General features: G+C 39.6%; 1 protein-coding gene across 1 annotated transcript in view; it reads right to left on the reverse strand.

Moving 5' to 3' along the window:
* LOC138175894 (coiled-coil domain-containing protein 146-like) overlaps window positions 1–27,750 on the reverse strand; it is a 245,301-nt gene that overhangs the window by 75,680 nt on the left and 141,871 nt on the right. Inside the window, exons 3-4 of the mRNA XM_069106545.1 lie at window positions 22,121–22,203; window positions 16,397–16,606 (exon numbers count right to left, since the gene is read on the reverse strand). Coding sequence (XP_068962646.1) covers window positions 16,397–16,606; window positions 22,121–22,203 — 293 coding nt within the window. The remainder of the gene's footprint in view (window positions 1–16,396; window positions 16,607–22,120; window positions 22,204–27,750) is intronic.

Genomic DNA, 27,750 nt, shown 5'->3' on the forward strand with positions numbered 1-27,750 from the left:
CGCAAATTTTCCAGACGTGATGGTTACAAACTTTAATTTGCGATCTCATTCTAAAAAACTGGATGGTGGTGGTAGAAGAGATATTTATAATAAAAGACTTTTAGGCAGGGGGAGGATTATGTTAACTTTGGGGAAAAAAAGCTCTTTTGGTAAGAATGGATGAATCTCCTGGTTATAATTTTATAAAATACAAAGAATAAAATGTTTAATTTTAAAAACGAAAGCATCCTTGCAAATACTGGTGAGGATAAATTAACTATGCTTTATTTGTTCCTATGCTAAAGCAATGACCTGAGCAGGAATAGGGATAGGGATAAGGACTGCATCTGTGATTTCATTGGTATCAGGAGCTCTGGGGTAAGGAAACTTCTGCAGGTAATACATGTTAGCACCTTCTCTGCAATTTGAGAAAAACAAGTATAGAGACTACATGATAGACTAAAGTGGTATTTTCAATCCTTCAATGGAAAAAATTAACTGATTATTTGACATTACACATATAAAGTAATCAATTAACCAATTTTTACTTTCTAAATGTTGTTGTGGCATGCTATAAATTAGGTCATATTATATGGCCTGATATGTCATTACACTCCATACCCCCAATCAGCCTAGGGCCTGATGGACACACAAAAAGAACTTCTACAAAAAGGCTAACTTGAGCCCCTGGGGCACTGAGAAGAGGGATCTACCTCTTTATGGACCAAGCTCCTCTATCAAGTTACATATAACTGACATTGAAACAATGGTTTCTATCCCATTCTTGCCTGGTATCATTAGGACTCTGCTTGGCTGACAGTTCCCATCACTTTTTCTGGTTTCTGATATGTGGTATCTGTCCTTCCCCTCCCTACTTAGGAATTTGGCTTGACTTGATGCTACCTTTTTCTCCACTATGCCTTGTTCTGATACATTTGGTCCATGTCCCTTCTTCCTTCACTCTCACTATAATCAAGATGAACTCTACTTGAGTGAAATTTCGAATAAAAATTTAAATAGCCCTTCTACTATAGCTCATTCTTGAATTAATCTGAGAAGCTAAATATTTATCTCTGATGTGAAAATAATAGAAAACCTGTATGATTTAGAATAGTAAGAGACTTAGACATTACTTTGGCAAACAAAAAAAATGGTAACTTAAAAACACTACTTATTACTCTTCCTTATACACTCTACAGCCCAGGAAAACTTGTCAGATTGTTTTTTTCATACAAGAACATTTCATTATCCATTTCAGTGCCTTTGCACAGGCTTTCCAGCATGCCTAGGATGGGGGTGGGGAGGAGAAAGTAAGCTGGCTTCAACATGTTACCAATTGATAAGTAGTAGCATTAGCTACATCATCAATGACCAGTGTGCCTAGAAAATGTAGTGGGCTAGCATGTAGCTAGAATGAGAGCCAACAAATAATGAAAGAGACTTTAAAAAGGGAGAGGGAGGCCTTGAGTGCATTTGATAGATACTCTATAGTAAAGATTTATGGGGAACCATGGAAAAAAGTGACATAGTGAGATGGCATGGAGGAAGGACCCATCTCCATAAAATCATGGATCTACCAAAGTTAAAGCACTGGACTGCAGAGATACCATGGCAAGAACTGTTTACTTCATTAAGATTTGCTCTGAAAAATTGGTGGCTGCTGCTTTTGTTTCTATACATCTTCATATGGAAAGGAAGAAGTCACTTGCGTCAATTTTAGATTTCATGGAATGCTTCTGACAGAAATGAAAAGCACAGGAAGAAATAAGCCCTTATAAATGAAGGGCTAAAGGAAGATTTCTAAATTGTAGTTCTATAGAAAGACCAACAGTTATAAGGTGGTTTTTCAAGAAGCATTCTAGCACCTAGAACCTGATGAGTGATGAGAACCAAAAGAGTAAACTAGGGATAAGATTTTGATGTATAGTTTTTATTTTAAGAAAAATAAAAAGGGAATGGGGCGTCTTATTTTCAGAAAAGAGGAGGTATTTCTCTCACCCGATTTGAAATTGAGAGAATTTGGCCTATTTGAGAAAAATTTCAGGACTGTCTTTAGCTTCTTTTTATTTTCTGGCTAGCAGGAAATGCTTAGCACAGATTAATTGAAAAGCAACAGTTTACAAAATAGACTCTAATTCTTACTATTCAATAATATAACCATTTAAAAGGCTGACTGATATCTTATGTCCTATAATCTGTATCTGAATTTATAAGCTACTTAAAATATACATAGGAGATGCTGTCTATACTGTGGAATAGCTATAGAGTTGATGCACAAACATATAACTCTTGCAGTTCTAAATGGAAAAAACTGATGACTTACTTTGCCATTCTCAAAAATCAACCTCTAAAATAAACGAAATGAATGAATTCACAATTTCTGTCCCTACCCCTTTCCCTTGACTGCTATCTGATGGAAATCCTTCTTAAAAAGCATATTAAGAGGAAGGAAGAAAAGAATCCTAGGAACCAGAAGGGTCCTTAGAGGCCACCTTGCCGAATCCTCCCATTCTATGGATGTGGAAACAGACACAGAAAGGTTATTTGCTCAGGGTCACAAGGAAATATGTGGCAAAATTGGGATTCAACTTAGCTTTATATTCAAAATCCAGTGGCTACCCCCTTTTAAAACTATACCATAGACTAGTAATCTGCTTCAAAATAATATAATTGTCAGAAATCTTGCTTTTTTCCTTATCTTTGCCTCCTGATGCTCCTAGGTCCCAGTTATAATTTCACTTTCTACAAGAGAAAATTTCCTAATCCCTGTTAATTCTAGTGCCTTTTATCTGTGGATTATTTTCTAATATTTTCCTACCAATATATTGTTTGTAACTAATTGTTGGTACATTGGTCTCCCCCATTAGATTGCAAACTCCTTGAGGACAGGGGCTGTCATTTGCCTTTCTTGTTGTTTAGTTATTTCAGTCATGTCTGACTCTCCATTACCTCATTTGGGATTTTCTTGGCAAAGATACCGGTGTGTTTTTTCATTTCTTTCTCCAGCTCATTTTACAGATGAGGAAACTGAGACAAAGAGGGTTAAGTGACTTGCCCAGGGTCACACAGCTAGAAAGTGTCTGAGATCAGATTTGAACTCAGGTCCTCCTGACTCCAGGGCTGGTATTTCTATCCACTGCACTTGCTCACTGCCTGCATGTACTTAATATATGCTTATTAATTGACTTTTAACAAAATGACCAGATTTCCTTTTTACAAATTTTGTTTTTAATCTTGATCTAGATGGCCCAGTCTTTCCTACCCTGACTATTTACAAGAGGTCAAAAATGGATGCAAATTATTACCACATAATGATTTTTCAAGACCATATGAGATCATAATTACCAATACTGGAATTAAGTACTGAGGATATTATTTTTGTGGAGAACATGAGGAAATGATCTAGAATAACCAAATAAACTCCTGGTTATCAGGAATAGCTGGGAAATAGGATCTGGTTAACTGAATATTTGGATTGAGGGAACATTATATGTTACATGTGACTTGTCATTTTTCACAAGATTAGAATATAATGAAACACATATATCAAGCTATTATTGAAGATTTTTGTTGTTCATGCTACTTTCCATCTTTTGAATTAGTATGTAAAGAAAAATCTGGTCATCTGAGTTACACAGAAATTACACAGAGGACACAGAAATAGCCATGTTTTCTTTTTATAGATTTTATTGGTAAGGCTGAAATAGTTTTAGCTTGAAAGTCAAATATTTGGATTCTGGATAAATAAAATTACTGTACTGGTGGACTATATCTGCATATTAGGATAAACAACTTTACCTTTTTGACTCATTTTCTTCAACTATACAATACAGTAACACCTACTTTTCTACAGATATTAAGGGGATTTATTACTCATATGTGACTTTCGTTTTTGGTCCAGGCATGAGACTTTATCAGAATGGGGAATTCCCAGTGTTAGAAGCTCTCTTCACCAATGTAGATTAACACCTCCTCTAACTTAGAATCTTAGAATTATGTAGGGGTATGAAGAGGTTAATTACCCATGGTCACATAGCCATTGTCTGTCAAAGGCAGGTCTTTCTGACCCCAAGCCCTTCCTTCCATCGATTTGCCATGATGCTTTTCAATGTATGGTTAAATTAAGCCAGATGAAATAATTTGGTAAAAATTCTTGATTTTCAAAATAAACCAAAACTATTTTTGATAAAAATGAGCTTTTTAGAAGATGGCAGAGTAGAAACAGGCCCTAGGGGGGCTCTGGCTCCCACCACCTCCAATTCATGTAAAAGGGGACTCTGAACAAACTTTGGAGCTACAGAACCCACAAAATAACACAGAGAAGCTAACTTCCCGCTGAGGACAGCCCGGCAGTCTGGCAAGAATCGGCCAGCGCAGCACTCTGGGAGCTGAGCCCAGCCCCACACTGACGTTTTAACCCCAGGGTGGGCCTGACAAGCCGCAGGCTGGAGGGACTGCAGATCACCAGCAGCTGTGGCAGTCCAGAATTATCAACACATGGATGCTAAGGACAAAGTGAGAAGTCAATGCAGGGTAGACTTTGTGACCCAGTAGTTGGGAGTGCCTTGGCTTTTGCCTCCGGGGCTAGAAGCCGCTGAGGGTTGCAGCCAAAGCCACACCAAGGTTTTAGCTCCAGGGAGGGCCTGACCAGCTGATGGCTAGAGGGAATCCAGATCAATAGCAGTTTCAGCTCCTGGTCTGCAGAGTTTAAGGGGACCAAGCGACCAGTCTGAGGGGTAATTGCTCTTGCTTTAACTTGTATAAATCTGGATTATAGTCTAGGGTGGAAGTCCTGGGGTGTGTGACCAGCTTGCCAGAGCATGTGGAGGCTTCATAGAGGGCACCCAACTAATACCTCCAGCAGCTGAGAAAACCCCAGCGTTTGGAATGAAGCTCCCCTGTCTGGTGGCAGAGTCCTACTGTGGCAAAAAGCACAAAAATCAAGTAATTGAGTGGCAAAATAAGCAGGCAAAGGAAGCAAACCAAGCAAAGCAATCCAACATTAGACTCCTATTTTGGGGACAAAAAGGATCAAAGCATGGAACAGGAGGAAGACAGTGAAGTCAGAACTCCTGCACCAAAAGCTTCCAAGAAAAATATGAGGTGGTTACAGGCCATAGAGGACCTTAAGAAGCAGATAAGAGAAGTGGAGGAAAAATTGGGAAGAGAAATGAGAACGATGCAAGAAAATTATGAAATGAGAGTCAACAGCCTGACTGAGGAAAATCACACCTTAAAAAATAGACTAACTTAAATGGTGAAAGAGGCTCAAAAAGGCAATGAGGAGAAGAATGCCTTAAAAAAACAAATTTGCCAGATGGAAAAAGAATCTCAAAAGTTCACTGAGGAGAATCACTCCTTCAGAATTAGACTGAAGCAAATGGAAGCTAATGACTTTATGAGAAATCAAGATGCTGTTAAACAGATTCAAACAAATGAAAGAATAGAAGGCAATGTGAAATATCTCAATGGAAAAACCACTGAACTGGAATAGATCCAGGAGAAATAATTTTAAAATTATTGGACTACCTGAAAGTCATGATCAAAGAAAGAACCTAGAAATCATCCTCCAACAAATTCTCAAGGAAAACTGCCCTGAGGTTTTAGAACCAGAGGACAAAACAGAGGTTGAAAGAATCCACCGATCACCTCCTGAAAAATATCCCAAAAAGAAAACTCCTAGGAATATTATAGCCAGGTTCTGAAATTCCCAGATCAAGGAGAGAATATTACAAGCAGCCACGAAGAAACAATTTGAATATTGTGGAAACACAATCAGGATAACTCAGGATCTGGCAGCTCCTACACTGAGGGATTGAAGGGCTCAGAATAGGATATTCTAGAGGTCAAAGGAACTGGGATTAAAACCAAGAATCACCTACCCAGAAAAACTAAGTATCATGTTTCAGGGGAAAATATGGTCATTCAATGGAATAGAGGACTTTCAAGCATTCTTGATGAAAAAAGTAGAGTTGAATAGAAAATCTGACATTCAGATACAAGAAGCAAGAGATGCATGAGAAGGTAAACAGGGAAAAGAAATAATAAGGAACTTATCAAAGATGAACTATTAACATTCCTACATGGAAAAATGATAATTGTATCTAATGAAACTTTTCTCAGTATGAAAATAGTTAGAGGGAATAGAAATATATATATATATATATATATATATATGTATACATATATATATGTCTATATTGGAGGGTATATGGGTGTATGAATACATATGTGGATGTGTATATATATGTTTACAGGTATACATAAATAGAGGGCACAGGACCAATTTAACAGGAAGGGATGATACTTAAAAGGTGAAATTAAGAGGTGCAAGAGGAATAAAATAAGAGGAGATGGGGAGAGACAGAATGGGGTAAACTATCTCATATAGAAGAGGCAAGGGAAAATGGTTACAATGGAGGGGAAGAATAGGAAGGCAAAAGGGAATGGGTCAACCTTATTCTCATTGAATTTGGCTTGAGGAGGGAATGAAATACACACTAAATAAGGTATCTCACCCTACAGGAGAGTAGGGGGGAAGGGAGTGATAGGGGGGGATGATGGAAGGGAGGGCAGGCTTGTGGGGAGGGAAGTTGGAAGCATCCACTTTTGAAAAGGGATGGGATCAAAGTAGAACAAGTGGGAGGTGGGATAGGAGGGACGGAAATATAGTCAGTCTTTTACAATTTATCTACTATGTTAATGCTTTGCATTAACTACACATGTACAACCTATACTGAACTGCTTATCTTCCCAGTAAGGGTGGGTGACAAGGGAGGAAGGGAATGAATCTGGAATTCAAAATTTTAAAATCAAATGTTTTATATATATATATATATTATTATTATTATTAATACTATTTTACATGTAATGTAATTGGGAAATAAGATATACAGGCACTGGGGCAGAGAGATCCACAATGCCCTACTGGAAAAGTTGAAGGGAGTGTGGGAGAAGATAAGGGAGAGAGTAGATAGGAGGAGGGGGTATCCTGTGGGACTGCTATTTTGGGGCAGTGGGTAGGGGAAAAATGGGGAGAAAATTTGTAACTCAAAATCTGGCGGAAATAAGTGATGTAAATTAGAAGTTAATAAAGCATTTGAAAAATGAAAAAAAAATAAATTATAAAAAATGAGCTTTTTAAATGTTGATATTTAAGGGACTATGTACTAAGCTACTATGACCATAAATTCTGCAAAATATGAACTTTTCCAAAACGTTTCTGCAAACAAGACATTTTAGAAATGAACATTAGAATCTACTATAGTCAAAGTATGGTTTTCTACCCATCTATAGTCTCCATGAACAATCTGCCTGTATCATTTTACCTAAAAGACAAAACTTTTTTTGTTTTTGTCAGGAGAAGTTGGAAATTTCAAGCCATCTAAATAGCAAGTGACTTATGCTCGCTTGTCTTACCCTTTCACGAAAATGTCAGGCATTCACATTTCCACTACTAATGAACAACCAGCAATTGTTTTAATTTCATTATTTTCCATACTGAAGGACTGCTTACAGAACACAGAAATAGCTATGCTTTCTTTTTATAGATTTTATTGGTAAGGCTGAAATAGTTTTCGCTTGCAAGTCAAAAAACAATTCAGTTGTTTGCCTTTGCTTCTTCCCCACTGTATCCTAGGGAAACACAACAGGCACTCAATAAAAACTTATTTAATAAAAGCTAAATAAATTTCATTTTTTAAATAAGAAGGAATACATTTAATTTTTCTAAATCTTAAAAATGGTGAAGTTTGATGTAATCACAGTGGAATTTGAAAAGCCAAGTTCTTCTAGTGTATACAGTACTTCCAAGTGATAAGTTGGGCCATTTGAGAAACTACATCTGCTCTTTGGGTAAATTATAGATTTGGAGTATTCACTGGTACTGCAGAGACGAAGATGAGCTTCACCAAGCTATCCTGAGTCCTAGGGAATGACTACTGTAAAAGGAGATTAAGATTGTCTATATGTAAATACATAGAGGTGAGTTTCCTATATTTAAAGAATTTCAGGAGCTAAATTCTCTCCCTAGACCCTTATGTGGAAATAATAGGAAGTTCCCAGAGGAAAACGTGAGTGTGTGCTTTTTGTCTTCATTCTGTATCTGGAGCATAGGAGGACATAATCTTGAAATGATTTTGTTGACTTGGATAAACAGAAGTACACATTTCCTCCCAGAGAAAGTATTACTTCCCTAATAAGTATAAAGACCATGACTGTTTGTTTAGAAACTTGTCCATAATTTTATTCAGAGCCTAAGGTCACACAGGAATTAAGAAGCAGAGTCAGAATTTGAACCCAAGTCTCCCAATTCCAATACAGGCCTCTTTCCACTATATAATACTGCCTTATGTATAGAATACATGCCATGCATACCACTACCCCAACCTCTATTGGTGTAATAATATTGCTAATATATTATCTTAGCATAGCAGCATAAGGGTAAATTTAAAGCCTTTTCAGGCTTTGCTGGCTATCTTTATATATTCAGGTCAAGAATATGGCTGGGTAGACAGAAGGAAGAAACAATGATCCATAGGTGTAGCTTTGAGAAGGTGCCTTTTTCTGCTCCTCTATGTAGGAGAATTAAGGAAAAGGAAACCCTCAAACCCTCAAACCCTAAAGCTACTTGGCACCTGGTGGGTAAACAACACTTACATGGATAGTGAGGAAGGATAGTCTAGGTTTCAGAGATATGTATGTAAAACAGTTAATTTGGTTGTTCTTGTCAGTGAGTCATTTTCAGTTGTGTCCCACTCTTCATGACCCCATTTGGGGTTTTCTTGGCAAAGATATTGTAGTGGTTTGTCATTTCCTTTTCCAGTTTATTTTACAGATGAAGAAACTGAGGCAAACAGGGTTAAGTGACCTACCCAGGGTCACACAGCTAGTAAGTGGCTCAGGAAGAGGAGCCTTTTTGACTTTAGTCCCGAGGCTCTATCTAGGGCACTACTCAGCCTGCTGTAACAAGGACTGGTGCCATATAGCATGTATCCCACGATTGTGATGGTGAAGGGGTTTACTGCTCTTTCCGCCAGTTTTCAGGCAGGTCTGCTGGCATGGAGGTTATGAGAGGAAAGCCAGACTTGGTCCCTTCTAGTCAAGGCTTCCCTGGAGGTACAGTGATAGTCCCTGCTTTGGTGGCATCCAGCTACCCCAAGTAGCCAATGGAACCTGTGTTGTGCAAGATGAATACATGAAAAAGCACCAAGGAAGAAATAATTTGTGGGGAAGAGATTTTGTGACAAAGTTCTATAGTAGGGCTGCTCAGTCATCCTGACAGTAAGATGTGTAGCAACAGAGATAACATTCTAGGCCGTGGTTTGTGCTCCTGGGACTGGGGGTGATAAGTCATAGGTAAATCTTTATGTTGATCCATTGGTCACGATGTTAGATAGAAGGTCAGGAGCTAGAAAAATTCCTCACATACTGGCAAATGGCCTTGTCATAGTGGAAGACCCAGCTCAGGGGAGGAAATAAGCCATTTTGGTCAGAGTCTCTACTACCACTAAGACAGCATCACGCTTTTAAGTAAGGGAAGCTTTTTGAAAAAAAAAATCCAACTTCTACCAACCCAGGAATATATGAGGAGGGAGTAGAAGGGATAAGAGTGGTAAATATATTGATTATAAATTGCAGCAAACTTGACTAGTTCCTTAGTCTCATATACTTCACATAATCAGAGATGACCACCAAAGTTGCATTTCAGTCATGGCTGCTAAAACTCACAGACAAGTTTATATAAAATCCCAGATGGGCCCCTGTGGTCCACCGTCAAGCGTCATGGGAATGTGGATGGTAGAGGGGTGCTACCTATCAACCTTTGGCAAGAGGATTATATATGCCTAAGTGGAGGTGGCTAAAACTGTCCTCCCATGGGTGAGAATGTTATAGGGGCTTTGATAGCAGATAACTGGGTCTGAGAGAACTTGGGGATAAAGCATCTTCACATACAATGAAGCTAAAAAAACTTTTACTGTAGATATTTCATGGAGATGGAGTTGGGGAGCATGCAGTGCATCTTGTGTGACTATATTGATCCTTACAGGACAATTTTGCACCAAGAACTCTATTTCCTCCTTAAATGGACACTTTTCTAATTTGGCAATCATTTAGCCCACTGGGAAGAATTATGGGGAGTAGTTATAGATATCTGAAATAAACTATCAAATCCTGGGATGGATACAGCAAGTCTTGAGATACCAATTCACAAATCTCTGGAAAACTGTTAAAGCAATGCCATAAACCAAGTGACAATACCAAGCCTTCACAGAGGTTGTACTGTTCATTGTCCCCTCTGTATCAGGCATATGTTACAGGCTTCTTGGAGATTCGGTTTGATGAAAATCACCACTCTGGCCCACAAGTCCATCAAGCTGGAGAGAAAGGGTAAGAGATACTGGTCCCAGATGGTGATGACATTCAGGATTCTATTGGCATGGCAGAAGTATGATTCTACACATAAAAACAAAACAAAAAACAGATAGCTAACACTTGGGCAAGGGAAGTAGAGGACTAGATGACCCGATCTTTTGATTCTTTTCCAAGAATTGGCACAGGGTTGACATCTCTGGGCCTGGTCAATGACAGACCCAGTCAGATAGGACTAAAAATCCTAGGACTATGTTAATCACCTAATTATGAGGGGTCAATATATAACTGCAACCACTCTAAACATACTCTAAAAGTTCAGATCCTAATATTTGGAAAAGTAATCTAGCTTGGGATCCTGTTCTAAGTAATGTGTCCCAAAATACCAAGAGCAGATGATGATTCTTGGTAATGGGAAGGCAGGCTAAATTAAGTAGCTTAGACACTCAATTCTTTTCTTTTTTTTTTTTTGAAGAACTTGCTTTAATTGTTGCAAATTTATACTAGGAAGTCAACATTTAATTTTATAATCCATTGACCATAAACTGTTTATAAAATGTTAAAATCCTTAAGTTATACATTAATGTCCTATCTACTACCCTCCTTCAGGTCTGAAGAACATCACTGATTTCCATAGTTAGCAGTCTCACTGACAACACTTTCTCTGAAATCTTACACTTAGCTTAGAATTAATAAATGGCCAGTATCAAACTTGCTTGAAACCTGATTGTGTTCCTGGATCAGGAAAACCTGCTGTAATTTAAATCCTTAGTAGACATTCAATTCTTAATATTTCTTGAGAGTGGGTTAAATTTAAGCTCTGTTGTTGGTGAGTCTTTTTTCAGTTATATCCAACTTTTCATGACCCCTTTGGGGTTCTTGGCAAAGATACTAGAGTAGTTTGCCATTTCCTTCTCCTGCCCATTTTTTGAGGAAACTGTACCTCATAATATTTCTCCAGTTGGACCCACAAGGGCTTGGTTTCCTGCATTACTTCACCAGAATGTCAGCTTCAAGTTGTTTTAACTGCTATCAGAATGGCACAGTATCTATGTGTATTCATTTTGTCTTAATAAATTATTGATAGTTTCTGTTCTGCATCATCTTCCTTTCCAAATATATTCTTCTCCCTTCTCCCCTTAGGGTCACCCCTTGTAGCAAAGAATAAATGTAATGAGGATAGTGGCCATTGATGGTTGAGTTTTTAGACCATGCTCAGATTTGTCCTTCATGCTGAGTTATACAGACAGAACACACACAGATCTGTGCCCTGCCTGGTTCCAAACTCACATGTGGAACAACTTTGGAAGGTTGTTTCTCTCCATGCGTGATTAAATGGGTGGTTCCATGTGATCACAAACATCTTCTCTTTGGTTGTGGAGCCTGAAGAACCAATGACTCAAGAGGTGCTGAACCAGAACTGAGTATGAATGTGATAACCATGACATGTGCATCTCTCAATCTCTTTTCCTTCCTGATAGTGAATGAGGCAAGAAATAGACTGTAAGTTGCTGTGTAGAAAGAAGGGCTGCTGCCCTACCTGCCACCCAGCCTCTGTGTGTCACTGAGTATATCACACCTCTCTTTCTTTTGTGTTCATTCTCTCTTGATTCTGAGTGAATATTTTGAGAGGAGAGTGCCCAGATAATCATGTGAGTTCAGGAGATCCATCAGAGCCACTGCAAGTTCTGCTGCCCATCACAGATAGTAGCAGAGTGCCCAGAAGTAAGAGCAGTAACACTGGGATGGTAGGGGTTAAAGACAGAGAACAACTACACATGGATGTGGAAAGACAGTCACTCAAGGATAGTACCAACTTCAGACAAAGTGACCCCTCATAATGGAGAGAAGGGTAGGCACTGATTCTTGAAGCCTGGCAGAAAGATACACCTACAGGATTCTCATGAAGACTCCACAAGGAGTTGGGAGACAACACCCTGTCACACGTGTCCTCTACACACATACCTCACTACCAATGTACAGACCTTGTGTGTAAGAGAAGGGACTACCTCTCCCTGCGTTGTTCTCTAGATGCTGGTCTTTCTAAACCTTCTCCAGGGGAATGTTTTTGTAACCACTGTTCCTGGTATATGACCACAGTAGATATCCTTTGCTAAAACACTAATTAAAGCTACTGGCTGATTGATAACAAGGAGCCCACTAGTGGAGGCTCAGAAGCAATAGTTCTAGAAACTTTTGACCCTCAAAGTTACCTCTAGACTGCTGAGATGAGAAGAAATTATTGCCTACTGAGAAGCCAAATTACCAGAGACAGCATGAGGTGGGGAAGCGGTCCCAAAGAGATTACTACATTAAAAAATAGAGGTATAGGGAAGTAAATCAAGAAAACTAACCAACATATTAACCAAATTTGTGAGCATATGCAATGTTCTTCAACCATAATCCTTTACCTCTGCAAAGAAAAGAGGAAGGTACATTAAAAAAAAATCTCTTCTTCGGCCCTACTTGGAGTCAGTATAATTATAATTTGTGCTCAACTCACTCTGTCTTAGACCCAAGTCCATAAAAGTTTGCAAAGTGCTTTCCTCACTACAGCATGGTAAATATTATCTCAATTTTATAAAATAAAATAATGCTGAATGGGATGTGCTGATAAATGTTTAGCAATAGGCTCTCAAAAAAATTATGCACAACACACTTTTAAGTTTAATCTGCATTACTGACTTTTTCATCATTTAAGTAGACAATCAACAAAACAATAAATGAAGTCCTGATCCATAGCATTTGCCAATTCCTGAGGTATTAATGTTCATACCGAAAATTTGACAGTCAGCTCTTATGAGTGGGTTCCAGCATACTATGGGTGAGAGGTTAAGTGATTTGTTCAGAGTCACACAACTAGTATGTGTTTGAGGCATTAAGTGATGTGAGGACTTTGGAATTGAAGAAGATTTCTTTCTGCTATATTCTGCTGCTGTGTCCTGACATTCCAGCATATAAATATAAATACACATGCACGTAGATATGTTTGTGTACATATAAAGCAACATATATATACTATGCGGTACCTAGTATATATATCTAAAATGTCACATAATAGATATGCACAAAAGATATACACACTCACATGTGTACATGCACATGTATATACATACATGTATGCATGCTATATATAAATACATGCATGTGCAAGTACACAGATATCTAGCTCTCCATGTACCCTATCCTATCCTATAGCCCTTTGTCCCCGCTAGAGCCAACAAATCCACTGTCAAATGTTTGTTTGAGGTCCTGAAGGCACTCCTCTACACTGTCAAATGGGGGCTATTCTGAGGAGGCAGGATATGGCCCAGAGGACAACTTGCTCTACTAGGTAGGACACTATGAAACCATCTTGATTTGGCACATAAAAAAAAAAAAACTTGCACTAAGCCAAAACCTTTGGAATGTCTAATGGACACCCAGCAAAATATTCTAGAGTGCTCTGAATGCAATCTATGGCCAAAACTGCTGACTCTCAGCTACTACCTAAGTCATCAGTTTGCTTCCTTCAAAGAAGCAATAGCCCTTTCCAAGGTAACCAGTTCCTGGGAGACCTGGGTCACCTGTCCCTATAATTTCTCCATCCCTACTAAAGAGCTTGTAGACTGGCAACTCTGTGCTATCTGCCTTGGCAAGTCAGGCAGTGCTATCATATCTCACGTGGACAGAGTTGCCATCTATTAGTGGTTGGGAAAAGGGGGAGAGGGGATTATCCACCATGGCAGAGTGTCAGGGTCTCAACTGGGAGCAAAGCAAGAGTGAACTGAAAGGCTGAGCTGGGCCAATACCGGAGTGGGAAACTGATTACAGGAACAGAGACTTGGGCCAGCACTAGACTGGATGCAAGGGGCATCAGGGAGTTGGCTGTCTGATTTTACAGTGGCTGCTTTTGTTTCGTGCCAACCAGCCTGTGCTAATATGTCAGATATAATATATAATATACATAATAATATATAATATAGTAATAAATATAATATATAATATAACAGATCAAGCCTTTTATGCCTCCCCTCTTGAATTTGAGGTACAAATTCAGACAAAGGCTTAGATACTAGGTTGAGAGAATGACAGACATGTTGTGTCTATGTCTTTCCCTCCCTTCCCCTGCCCCCAACCACTCTTTTGTGAACCGTTCAGGCTCACAACCTAGATGTCCTGGCCTCCTCACTATTCTACCCTCCCCCACCCCATATCCAAGATGTTGCCAAAGCCTGTGGCTTTTACCTTTGCTACATCTCTCCTTTATGTCTCCTCTCCTCTGACACTGCCACCAGCCTGGGGTAGGTCCTCATCAATTCACACTTGGTGGGTCTGCCTGACTCAAATCTCTCACTACTAGAATCTATCTTCTATTTAGCCACCAGATGATTTTCTTAAAGCACAGGCCCTTCCATGCCAGTCCCCTACTCAAGAAACACCAGTGATTCCTCATCACCTCCAGGATCAAATATAAAGTCATCTGTTTGGAGCTCCTCTTCTAGTCCTCCTTGCCCCCTGACCTTTCCAATCTTTTTACACGTTCCTCCCCACCCCATACTCTTCAATCCAGTGACAGGGGCCTCCTGGCTGTTCCACAAACAAGACGCTTAATCTCTGAGTTTCAGGCCCTTCTCTGGCTATTCCCTATGCCTGTGATGCTGTCCCTCCCCATCTCTACCTTCTGGCTTCCCCGGCTTCCTTCAAGTTCCAACTAAAATGACCTTCCTTTAAACCCAAATCACTCTGGCTTCCACCGATTGACCAATAACTGGTCCCAGCCCCTGTCTCCTTTGCTCATTGTTTGGGTTCTGTTGGCTCACAGTGAGTGTAAATAGCATTGTTTCTGCTCTGGCCAGAAACTCTGAAGGTCTTCCCTTCCCAGACTGATTCTTTTGCCACCTTTTGCCTAGTTCTTACCCAGCCTTAATCACTGAATAGGTATTGACCCAGACAAATGGAGACTTGGGAAAGACCTTGGCTTAAAAAAAGTCAAGGTCTCTCACTGCATCCAGGGCCATCACCAATCCTTCTGACCTATCTTTTCACTGGACCTAGATGACTTTGGAGGAGAGAATGAGGCTGATGACTTTGCACTGTATCACTTAAATCCAATGCACTTGCAAGTCAAGAAATCACCCTCCTGATGTCATTGGTCCTCTCTGGGAACAAAGGCTGAACAAAGAGAACAAAATGCCACCATCTACAGCAGAAGTGTTGAGCACCTCATCTATGCACCACACCCAGTCTGCAACACTCCCAAGGTGAGCCCAAACCAGATGTAAAAAATGACTGAGAAATATTTCACAAAATAAAATATAATAAAACACAGATCACACTACATTTTAAAACTGTCAATATGCAGCCTGCAGGGATTGTTATGAATGGTTCAGGGGCTCCACTTTTTTTTCTGGCTTTTTGGAGGGGGGAAAGCAGGGCAATTGGAGTTAAGTGACTTGCCCAAGGTCACATGGCTAATAAGTGTTAAGTGTCTGAGCCTGGATTTGAACTCAGGTCCTCCTGACTCCAGGGCTGGAGTTCTATTCACTGTGCCACCTAGTCACCCCAGAGTGGCTACCCCACTCCACTTTTTAATCTGAGTTTGACACTACTCTTCTATAGGAAGTCTTTCCTAATCCTTCTTAATTCTCGTTCCTTTTATCCATTAATTATTTCCTAGTTTTCCTGTACTTAGCTTGCTTACACATTTCTTTGTTTTCTCTCCCATTAGAGTGCATGTTTGTTGAGGTCAGGGACCTGTATTTTGTCTCTTTTTGTATCCCTACGGCTTATTAGCACAAGTCACTAGAAGGCTAAGTCTGTGTTAACAGGACTTTTCAGATAGAGTTCAGGCTACATATTTGATTGATTGTTCTGAGACTGCACCCATCACACTAGGGGCATGTCTGTGGGCCCCCAATGTTAAAATTTATTCCTACAGAATATACATTAATTATGCTGTACCATAGCATGCAAATGGATTCTCAGCTTAGAAAATCAGTCATGCTTAAAACTACTGCTTTGCTCACATATATTCTCAATCTACTTGACGATGTGACAGACATACCTCTTCAGTCTATACTGTGTGTGGAACTCTCTCTCTTTTGCTGCATTATATTCATTTTGATACTTAAGAAGTTGTTCTCTCATCTTCGAGACTTCGGTGCTAACTCCTTCTGGGAACTTATCAGCATTCTCCAGGTGGTGTTGCTGCTGTTCTATTTCCAAAGTGAATCTTTTGGCATCCTGCAGCAGTTGGAGCTCAGACTCCTGGGTGCTGTATTTATATAAAAAGAAAAAAGAATTCTACAACTGAAACGTATGTTCCCAAATACCTGGACCAGAGTGGGAAGGGATCTGTGTCCACAGCTATGCCTGATTCTTTTTCCCCTTGGCTTCCCAAGTCTTTCTCTGCTAGTTCTCTACAGAGCCTAGAGCTGCCTCAGTCTTGCCATCTTTGCACCTGGAAATCACCTATTTGTTCTGAGCTATGTTTTGTGAAAATCTCTATTCCTTTTAATTCTGCCAAGAAAGGTTTAGCATTCTTCAAAAAGGAAAATTCCCTAGGACCCAAGAGAAAACAAGTCAAACCTTCCTTCTCATCTTGGTCCTTAGCACTTAAATGAGGAAGACACTCTCCTATCAGATTCTTAGAGATCTCTGCCCTGGGCTCTCCTGCAGGATCCTCGCCAGGAATTTCCCTATGGTTTGGGGTCTCTGGAATGTCCATCTCTACTCCTGATCCATTTCTGTATGATTGCTGAGAGCAAATATATTCATCAGTTGATTGCTAAGCCTGATTCTCATCTTAGTTAACAAAAACTTGGCTTGTATAATCTCTAAACTTACCTCTGTATTTATCATCCTACGATGTCTTTTACGAAAGTGTTCTAAGCTAGCAACTGGGGTCTAGCCTCCAACCAACCATTCCTGATTTATTTCACATTATTCTTCACTTTTTCCATGTTGCAAATTGACTAGACTGTTAGATGTTCTCCAAACTCAACACACCATCTTCTGTTTCTGTTCCTTCACACTTCCTATGCCCCAGTCTTAGAATTCATTCTCTCTTCTCCTCAGTTCAGGTGCCACCTCCTCTGCAAAGTCTTTACCAATCCCCCAATTGTTAGTACACTCTCCCTGCTCAAATGATCTTGTATTTATTCATGAATCCATTTGGGTAGAATGTGAGCTCCTTGAAGGCAGGGCTATTAAAAAAAAAATACTTATATCCTTCCTGGCACTTAGAACAGTGACTTACATGTAACTGATGCTTATTGTTTGGGTTTTTTTTGGGGGGTGGGGTGGGGGAGGTTTGAACATATTGGCTCTATGGCCCAGGTGGCAGAAATCATTCTCCTTCAGACCTCTTTATATTATACATACAATCTCCTTTTAAGGGTCAGCAGCAGATACCCTGTTCCTTTTTGTTTTAAAGGGGCTGCCCATTAAGTTTCTCTGTCCTTTCTCAGCAATGCCTCGCCATTTTCAGCTCATTTTAGGCTATAAATCACATGCTGTCAACCCAATGACTGACAAAACTTTTCCTAGCTCAGCCCTCGCTTCCCTTTCTTTGATGACTCATCACTCAGGTCCTCAGAGAAATAGTCTCCTCGAATTCTATTTTTACAGTTTTACAATACTAAAATAGTTTACATATAAAGTGACAATAATTTTACAATAATGAAATAGTTTAAATATAAAGTAATGATGGACGTCATTTCCACCAAGGGAAGAGGAGAGTCATTTCCTTACTTGCTAGGGGCACGTGACCTTGAAACTTCTTGGTTTATCTCAAAATTACTCTATAATATTAACACAGAAACCTCCTATGTTACAAAAAAAATTATATTGAATTGTTTGGAATTTGGAACACATTTTCCCCACAGAAGTAATGTTACAGATGGTGCTTGGGCAGACCAAGCCAGCCCACCTGGCATAAACCCATTTAAATGTAACGTCTCTGAAGTATAGCACTGTATTAATAGTACTATAGGGTCTAACTATCCTATATAATCATGTATTTAGAGTTCTCACTTGGGGAATTTGGAATACCCTGGTTCCTAGGCAGCAGGAACAGTGTTCTTCCCACCCTTCCTCATTTCCTTCTATCTGTCCAACCTGCTGGAGAGGGGAAGCAGAAATCCCACCATTTTTGAAGGGAATAATTCCCAGGGCTCTTGGGACTTACACTTTTGATGCCACCATCATCCAGTGCTATGGTTAGGAAAGAGAAACAGATACGGAGAGGAGGAGCAGGAGCTTGGTGAGGATTGGGAGTGTAATAAGGTTTTCCCTTCTGTCTTTTCCTTTTCCTTCCTCCTTTTTATGCCAGCAGGCATTGGGAAGAAGTAAGAAGCAAGAAAAGGGCTGGGAGATTGTGAGGAATGATGGCAGAGATCTTGGCAGTGGCCACATGGTTGATGATCAGCATTAAAGGAAAATAGGGAGGTCAAGAAAAGCCCTCCCAGAATCAGAGAGGGCAGTGGAGCTCCTGTCATCATTTGTCAGCAATGTATCCGTGGACCCTTTTAATGAATTGTTGAGGCCAAAAAATATAAAGTATGCTAATATTATATTTTTATAACCTCCTGGATATGAAAACAATATAAACAAGCTACCTAAATAAAAATAAGATTTTTTTAATGATAGCATTTACCTAAAGATTTTTTTACTTAGAATGTTTTCATACTTTCTCACTCAAATTAATATGTAATCAAGTAAAACTTCACTTATACTTATTAGGAAGAACTAAAGGCCACACTTTCCTCAGAGCAAAGAGTAGAATTAAATGAACAAGACTGTGTGGCTGATATGGTTTTCTAGACCTTTCAGATTTTTGTATATTTTGATGCTCCCCAAACCGGAGCTATCTGCAAGTCTGAAAGTATCTTTTTATTTTCTTTGTCTCCTCTGCCACAAGGTCAGGAGAAGGTCTACTTTTACTTCTGTATTCCCAGAACCTAGCCACAGGTCATTCTACACTGAATTTGGAATAAATGGCTGAATTTTGAAAGTTCTGACTATAACCTGTCTTTCCTCTCTGTGCCTCCCCTTCATCTTCACGACTAAGATTTCCTTCATCTTTGTGCTCTAACTTCCCTTCTCTTCCTTTCTTGACCCTATAGTTAATCAGTTCAAATTTATAGCATGTTCTAATCCCAAATTCCTAATCTATTTATAAATAACTACCACACACATACACACAACATCACTTTAGTTTTTGCGAAGCACTTTAAAGGTAACATCTCATTTGATACTCCAAACAACTTTGGTAGGTATGTACTATTGTTATCCCCATTCTGCATTTGGAGAAACTAAGGCAGACAGAGTTTAAGTGACTTACAGCTAGTAAATATCTGAAGCCAGAGTTGAAATCAGGTGCAATTTAGTTCCTTTGCTCTTACTTACCTACTTTTAAATGGTTCTGGAGAAAGTCATGTTACATATTTATCTCAACTGGGACCTTAAGAACCTTTGAAGTTCTTCCAAACCATCTATTGTCTCCTCAAGCCTCCCACTCTACTTCTCCCTCTCAGCAGAAGATCTCAGTTCACACTTTACTGGAAAAACTTCTCCTTTACTGTTAACTTCTCCTTTCCCCTTCTCAAACTCCCCGATCTCATTTCTCACCTCTTCTCCTCTAGCCTCTAATAAACACATGACTCTTCTCTTCAGAAAGCCCATCTCTTTACTTATTCCCAGAGACCCCATCCCCTTCCAGCTCCTTTATCATGTTGTCCCCACAATCATCCCCCAACTCTAATTTTTAATATCTTTCTATTGGCACTTTCTCTGCTGCTGACGAACATGCTCAACCTGCCCTTCTCTCCCATCATCAAAAAACCTTCTTCACTTGATTTTTCTATTTCCTTAAGTTTATGTCTTTCCTCCCTTTTACCACTGAACTCCCAGAAAAAAAAAACTGTCTAAATATTCCTTACATCCACTTCCTATTTACATTCACTCTAATTATGGCTACGTATTTACAAAACCTTGTTCTGAGTCCTCTTCTCTCTTTGCAGACTCTCTTGGGAGCTTCAGTGATCACCTCTGTGCAGTTATACAGGTGGCTCATAGAGTGAACCCTGGTTTTCCTTCTGTCCCCCATGCACACATCACAGGCTTCTTACTGGACACTTCCCAGGAGACATCTCATAGCATCTCAAACCCAGCTCATCTTTCTCTCAACATCAACCCCCTCCTCCGAACTTCTCTATTTTCATGAGGGCAAAACTCTTTCAGTTCCTCAGGTTCTCATCCTCAGTTACCTTTAACTCTTTACTTTCCTCCACACCCCCCATACCCAATCAGTTGCCAAGTACTGTTGGCTACTACAGTATGTCTTGTATCTACTCTCTCCTTTACATTCACACAGCTACTGTCCTAACACTCAGGCCTCATCACCTCTCTCCTGGACTACCAGAGGAGCCTCCTCACTCCTATCTCTGTCTCCAATCTCTTCCTTCTCCAATTCAGCCTCCACATAACTGCCAGAGCAAAGGCACGAGTCTGGGCCATCCCCTTGCCCAAGAAGCTCCGCTGGTGCTCTGTCATCTGTAGAATAAATTGCAAACTTCTGTGTTGGGCGTTTAAAGCCCTTTCCATTCGGACTCTAGTCTAAACTTCCAGGGTTACTTTCTAGTACTGACCTTCACACTCGCTATATTCCAACCCACTTGGCCTCCTGGCTGTTCCACCTCCCACTGTCTGCCTTTGCACAGGTGGATGGATCCCTCATGCCTTCTTTACCTCTGTCTCTTAGAATCTCTGTTGTTCTTCAGTCATGAGCCCATTTGTTTTTTGTTTTTTGGCAAAGATACTGAAGCAGTTCACCATTTTCTTCTCCAGTGGATCTTGTGGACCCATTTGTCAGGCAATCAGAGGTTAAGTGACTTGTTCAAGGTAACACAACTAGGCAGTGTCTGAGGCTGCTGAACTCAGGTCTTCCTGATGACAGGCCCAGTGCTCTAACCACTGAACAATCAGTCTAGAATCCCTAGACTCCTTCAAAGTTCATCTCTAGTTATACCTTCTGCATGAAGCCTTTTCTGATCTAAACAGCTTTTTGTCTTGCCTAATGCCCAAATTTCTTCATATTTACTTGGTATATATGCTAATTATAGGTGTACATGTTGTTTCCCTTGACAGAAGGCAAGCCCTTTGAAGCCAGGGACTGTACAGTACCTGGCACATAGTAGGTGATGTGAATCATTTGACTCATCAATTGAATTCTCGTTCATACAATGTGAACAGACACAAATGAAAAACATATTAATTTACATATTTCCAACATTAGAGTATTTTTTCACTTTTGGCAAGTTTTGAAAAGGAAACATACAATATTTTCCTGCAATCAATAATTATGTATTGAGATTCTACTATAACATCAGTACTCTGCTAGGGAGTCTGGGCCATATATAAGAAATAGAGAACAAAGATCTTTGCTTTCAAGAATAACAGTCTATTTCCTCCCCTAGGATGTTGTTTTTTTGTTTGTCTTGTTTTTAAATAGTAGGAAGTGTCCAGAGCACTTCAAGATGTGTGATTTTTCTTATTCCTTTGGACAAAGTATAAAGGATACTTAAATGATTTTTTTTAACTGCCCTGTGTGTAGGTGTTAGTGCAGATGATTCTCTTGGCTGCGGTTCTGAGTTAACTCTGGGCAGCAGGGATCAATTTACCTGAATAATTACCTCTTGCCTTTTTTGCCAAGTGGCAATCCAGCTCCTAAAAGTTGGGAAATTATGTAAGCTTGGTACAAATTTCATGGAATTTATAAACAACATACCTTATCACAATATCATGTAGTAAAGTATACTTGGCTTTCAACTCAGCCATTCTGGTCCCAGGTATTTTTCCAGCAGCAAATAACTAGTACAGGGGGGAAATTTCATTATTAAACATCATGTTTTTAAGTAGAATGAATTCAGTTTATTCATTTTGCAAACATTTATTAAGTGTCTAATGGCTTCCAAGAGTTTAGGAGAATATAAAAATTACATAAATCACAGCCCTACCCTCATGTTCCTGACAGGATAGGAAAATAAGACACAAACACAGATAACTATAATGTACAACATTTCATGATTAGATGCATTAGAAATTTGAGAAACAAAGTACTCAGGATTAGCCATGCTCTAGCACTCTAGAAGTGTTTCTTATAGTTTTATTTAATTTCAGCAAAAATTCCAGCATTAGGAATAGGATGCCTAAGACATATTTATTTATTTCAAAATAGTTTCTTATTGATGTTTTCTATTTTTACATTGCTATCATATTGCATGCATTCTTCCCCCTCTGCCTCTCCCAAGAGCCATGTGACAGTGTTGCTGTTGGTTTTTTTAAAGAAAGGGAAAAAATCAGTATTATTATCAGTACATTGAGAAAGTCCAAAAATATGTGTAATATGTAATGTATACTCCCCTCGAGGGGTAGGTTCTCATATCTCTTTATTTGAATCCCAATTGATCTTTATAAATTTGTTGACATTTACTTTTGGGTTTTTTTGGTGTGTCTTTCTTTCCATTTATATTGTTGTCACTCTGTATATTTTTTTTCTTGGCTCTTCTCACTTTACTCTGAATCAGTTCATATATATCTTTCCATGCTTTTCTGTATTCATCACATACATCATTTCTTAGACTGAGGTAGTAGTCCATTACATTCAAGTACCACAATATGTTTAACAGGCAGTGGTGTGAGGGGTGGGGAGCCTGCAGGTTCTGTGAAGTCTGGATTCAGTGAAAGGGCTGCACTTGAGGACCTAGAAGGCCACATGTGGCCTTGAGGCCACGGGTTCCCCACCCCCAGTGGCAGCCATTCCTCAACTGATGGATGTCTACTTAGTTATCACAAAAAAAGTAATGCTATAGATAAATATTTTGGAGTATACGGGACTTTAGGGCATACACTTTAGAAGTCACTGGGAACACAGCTTTGGCTGGGATGGGGGTTGGAGGCCAGTAGTTTTGGTCATTAATAAGGGTCACCATAGAACCTGAGAGATTTGACTACTTCTGTCCAAGTGCTAGTGGAGATCAAATTTCAGTCAACTGGGGTGCACTATGTAGTTAAGTTAAGTGATTTGCCCACAGTCACACAGCTTGTTAAGTGTCTAGAAGATATAAAGATGCTCCCTGTCTCTAGGTAAATGTGTATTCAGGGATCCCTGAGTTATAAAACACAGGTGAACCTAAAAAGAAGGCAATTCTAGCTTTGGTACCTTATTGCAAGAGCTGAGAGCTTTGCAGAGATAGCTATGACCATTGGCCAGATTTTGAGATTGCTTCTGCCAGTGTGGAGGGGCCTACACTGAGCTCTGGATGGCAGAGTGAACTAGGAGGTAAACATGATTTTATTTTCTCATGCAGGGATGCTATACCAGCAGAGGACAATTTAGCAAATTTCATGGACATGATTCCTTGTGGAATCTGTTGTGAAAGACTCAGATATAGAAAATTCTTAACTCTGATGTGGAATATTTAAATAACTCTGGGGAATATCCATAGTGAGGCATTGAGAGACCAGGATGTATTGTAGAATGTTTTGTCGCTGTGATTTGCCTGTTGTAGAATATATTGTTAGATTTTTCTTTTGTTATTTTATGGTCAGTGTATTCACACACCGCAATTTATCAGAGCAATTTCTTCAGGATTTTGAGTCAAGAGAAGTGACACTTTTGTGAAGGAACCAGGGCCATTCAGACCAAGGACAATACTGATCCAGGTTTTTGTTGTTTTAACAGTAGATGTACAAAAGGAAGATCTGAACATTTTTCCAGGTCACAGCATTTGGTCAAGTGTCAGAGATGATTAACAGAAGTCAATATTAGGAAAAGGTGTTTTGTTTCATACTGACCTGTGTTGAGACCTAACTTTTTATGTTTTTATAAGTAACCTCCTTATATTAAAATCAGCCTTATTGGTGAAAAATGAGCCTATTCACTTTAATTCATAAACACCTAGCAGCCTCCAACTCCACAATTAGTTATCACTAATAAACTATATGAACAAATGACAACTTCATTTCCTCACCTCTGAACTCGGGTAAATGGATTAGATGCTGCATAAGCCTCCTTCCACTCTAACAGCCAGCACAATGCTATATTGTTAGGATGGTCACACATTAGTGGCATGTAGCCAGAGAGGCTGTGTCTTCTTGTTGCTGTTGAGTCGTTTTAGTTGTGTTCAAGTCTTCATGGGTCCTTTGGGGTTTTCTTTCTCACCCCTCCCATCACTGCTTCTGTCATCTACTACTTTCTCCCCCCTTTCCTCTTCCTTCTTTCTTCTCTCAAATCCTTCATTTTCCTGCTGCTTCTCTCACTCTCTTAGGATTTCCTGCCAGAAGCAGTTTGATTCCTCTGCCCTTGAACCCAAGCTACTTGGGCATACTGACTTATTTGTTTCCACCTGCAGGCCCTGGCCCAGCTGTGTTGGGATTGGTTCTAGCCAGAGAAGAAGCATGTAAAAGCCAAGAGTCCAGGGCAGGAAACTACCCTGAGTATTGTCTTCTTGATAGGAGAGGCAGCTAGAGGCCCAGTGGATAGAGCACTGGGCCTGGAGTCAGGAAGACTCATGTTCATGGGTTCAAATCTGACCTCAGACACTTATTAGCTGTGTGACCCTGGGCAAGTCATTTAACTGTTTGCCTCAGTTTCCTCATCTACAAAATAAGCTGCAGAAGGAAATGGCAAACCACTCCACTATCTTTGTCAAGAAAACCTCAAATGGGGTCATAGAGGAAAGGATATGACTGAACAACCACCACCAAATCCTAATCTCTGCCATCAGTTTGACCAATGAACACCTCTAACTGACATCTGATGTACTTCTAGGTGATTCCATCTCTGTGGGTTTGCTTTTTCTACCAACCAGAGAGAGAATTTCTTCCTTTCTTCTGGTTAGCAAATAGATCAGTCACAGGGTTACTTCTTTAAGTCTCCAGATCTCCTCATTTTTTCTTTTTCCCCCACTGCAAATGCTTTGGAGACTATTTTATTTTCCATATGACTGTTTCAGGCAATTGGGGGAGCTATATATCTGAGTACTGGAAAAGTGAAAATATTCCATAATTGTGGCTTGTAGTTACCTGGAATAACTGGATTATTACTATTCTATACAACCTTCACATTTCATATGTAGATAGATAGATATACTTTATATTTACAGATACTTAAGAATTGTCAAAAGAGGAGTCTTGCATTAGAAAGAAAACTTGGTCCCATAAATGTTGGCAAAGATACTGGAGTGGCTTGCCATTTCCTTCTCTAGCTCTTTTTTACAGGTGAGGAAACTGAGGCAAATAGGCTTTAGTGACTTGTTTGGGTCACACAGTTAGTAAGTGTCTGAAGCCATATTTGAACTCAGGTCTTCCTGATATTCTATCCATTAGGCCACCTAGCTGCTCCAGGCTATGTCTAGATAGCTACTGAAAATCTGTATGGGGGAAGGAATGTGTGGAATGCTCAGGAAGGGCTATCACTTCTGGTATGAGAGCTTGCTGATGAATTCCTTTAAGGGCTTCTCATCCACCTTTGGTTTCCATCTGTCACCCAACTCTCACCTGTGGCTCTAAAAAGCTGTAGTATGCACAGTGGCCACACCCCAGTAAACCATCTCAGCAGAAGGGTTAAATCAGATCAAGGGTAACTTACAGGCCTCCAACCCATCAGTAAGTTAGGGTATGTCTACCCTAAGCATGTGAACACTTTGTCCAGTAGAATGGCCAGACAAGAATAATGTGGCCCAATGGCCATGAAGGTGACTAAAACAGGCATCCGGGAGCACTCAGAGCTTGGTCAGACATTGAAGATGCCAGGGTCATCTGCTCTATCCCAGACCACTGCCTGGAGTTCTGACTTTTGTCTGGCCACTGGGCTTTTATCAGTACGGCAAATTATTATTTCAATACGTACATGCATATATACACACAACAAGGTCCTTCCCGGCTCTGAGTGACTCTCTGAAGTGTTACGTCACAGGCAGCCCTAAATGTTGGCATCTCTGGCAGTGTGTGTGTGGGTTTGTGTGCCAACTGTAGGTTTATGGACAATTCAGATCTTTTTTTTTCTTCCAAAGAAACAACTGATAGCATCAACTCTCCCATTCCCTGGATGCTGCCTACCTACTCCAGCAGCCTGGTATTTTCTAAGCAATTCAGAACCTCCCAGAGGATGGAGCCTCAAATTATTTCCCTAATGTGTCATACTCTAGTTACAGTCCTGTCTTTGTATTCTACTGACTCAGAACGCGCCTGTCTTTGGAGGAACAAGCAACACAGAAAATGAAGCGGTGACTTTCCAGTGTGAGGACTTAAGTGACATTTTCCTTGGAGAGATTTCTGTGTTAGCCATGTCTTAAAAAGACAATGCAAGAGCCAGTCATCAACTCCCTCCCTTCTGTAGTGGCAGTGCCAGGTTCTGATGTCAGTTGGGTTCTCAGTCATATCTTCCCTACTTCATACTCCTCTGGTACTACTTGATATCACTTCACAAATCACCGTAGAAGGTGAGCCAGGGAAGCATGCTGGCAGTTTCTTATGCCAACAGAGAAGGCAGAAATGCTAAAGAATTGTTAGTTCTTCCCTTCCATTTCTACAGGTTCATCAAGACTAATTCACAAGAATTCTCGAAGAACATTAACAGGGTAGCAGACTTTACATTTAATTATTGTTTCCACATGAACTTGAAAAAAAATTAGGTCAGAGACATAAATGTAAAATAGTTTTAGTTCCATTTTGTCTGTACTGTGTCCAGTTATGAAGTCTATTAAAAGGTAATCTGATTAAAATTTTTTTAGCATATTGTACATATAAGCTGTAAAGACTTAAAAAGAAACTTCTGTGAAATCAAATCGTAGGTCTCCTTAGACAGATCTGACTCACTCAGAAAACTGATCTCAGTTGTCATATTCTACTGTAACAAAATAACAGTAACATGGAAAAAATGGTGCATAGCAAGCAGATACAGAACCAAGTTTATCATGCTTTAAAAATGTATGATGTATGAGATATAGCATAAAACCTAATATGAAATGGTCAAAGAGCATACACAACTAAAGTTAAATAGAATGTCAGAAGGTCAAAAATATGAGATCATAATTGATGCTTGTGTTCCTAAACTGACTTGTTATTAATTGTGACTTGAAGAAAAATTAATGTTAGAAGGTTAGTAAGCCAGGGCAATAAGTTCATAATTTCATAGTTGCCATGAAGGGATATGGAAAAATTTCCAGAGATTCAGATTCTAGGACGTTTCAAGGAAAGTAGTTGTTCAGTAAACACTTCAACAACATGAACTCTGTAAGAGGGTCAGTGGGAGACTAGCCTGAGGAACACTCGGGCATTTCCCTTTTTGCCTGCTCTTCAAAGAAGAGTATAACTTCAGCTCACCCCACCCTTTAAATTGAGCACTGATTTGAC

Source organism: Petaurus breviceps, unplaced genomic scaffold (genome assembly GCF_028583685.1).
Source record: "Petaurus breviceps papuanus isolate PSGF00001 unplaced genomic scaffold, PetGlider_PUasm1.0 79, whole genome shotgun sequence".
Classification (NCBI taxonomy): domain Eukaryota; kingdom Metazoa; phylum Chordata; class Mammalia; order Diprotodontia; family Petauridae; genus Petaurus; species Petaurus breviceps.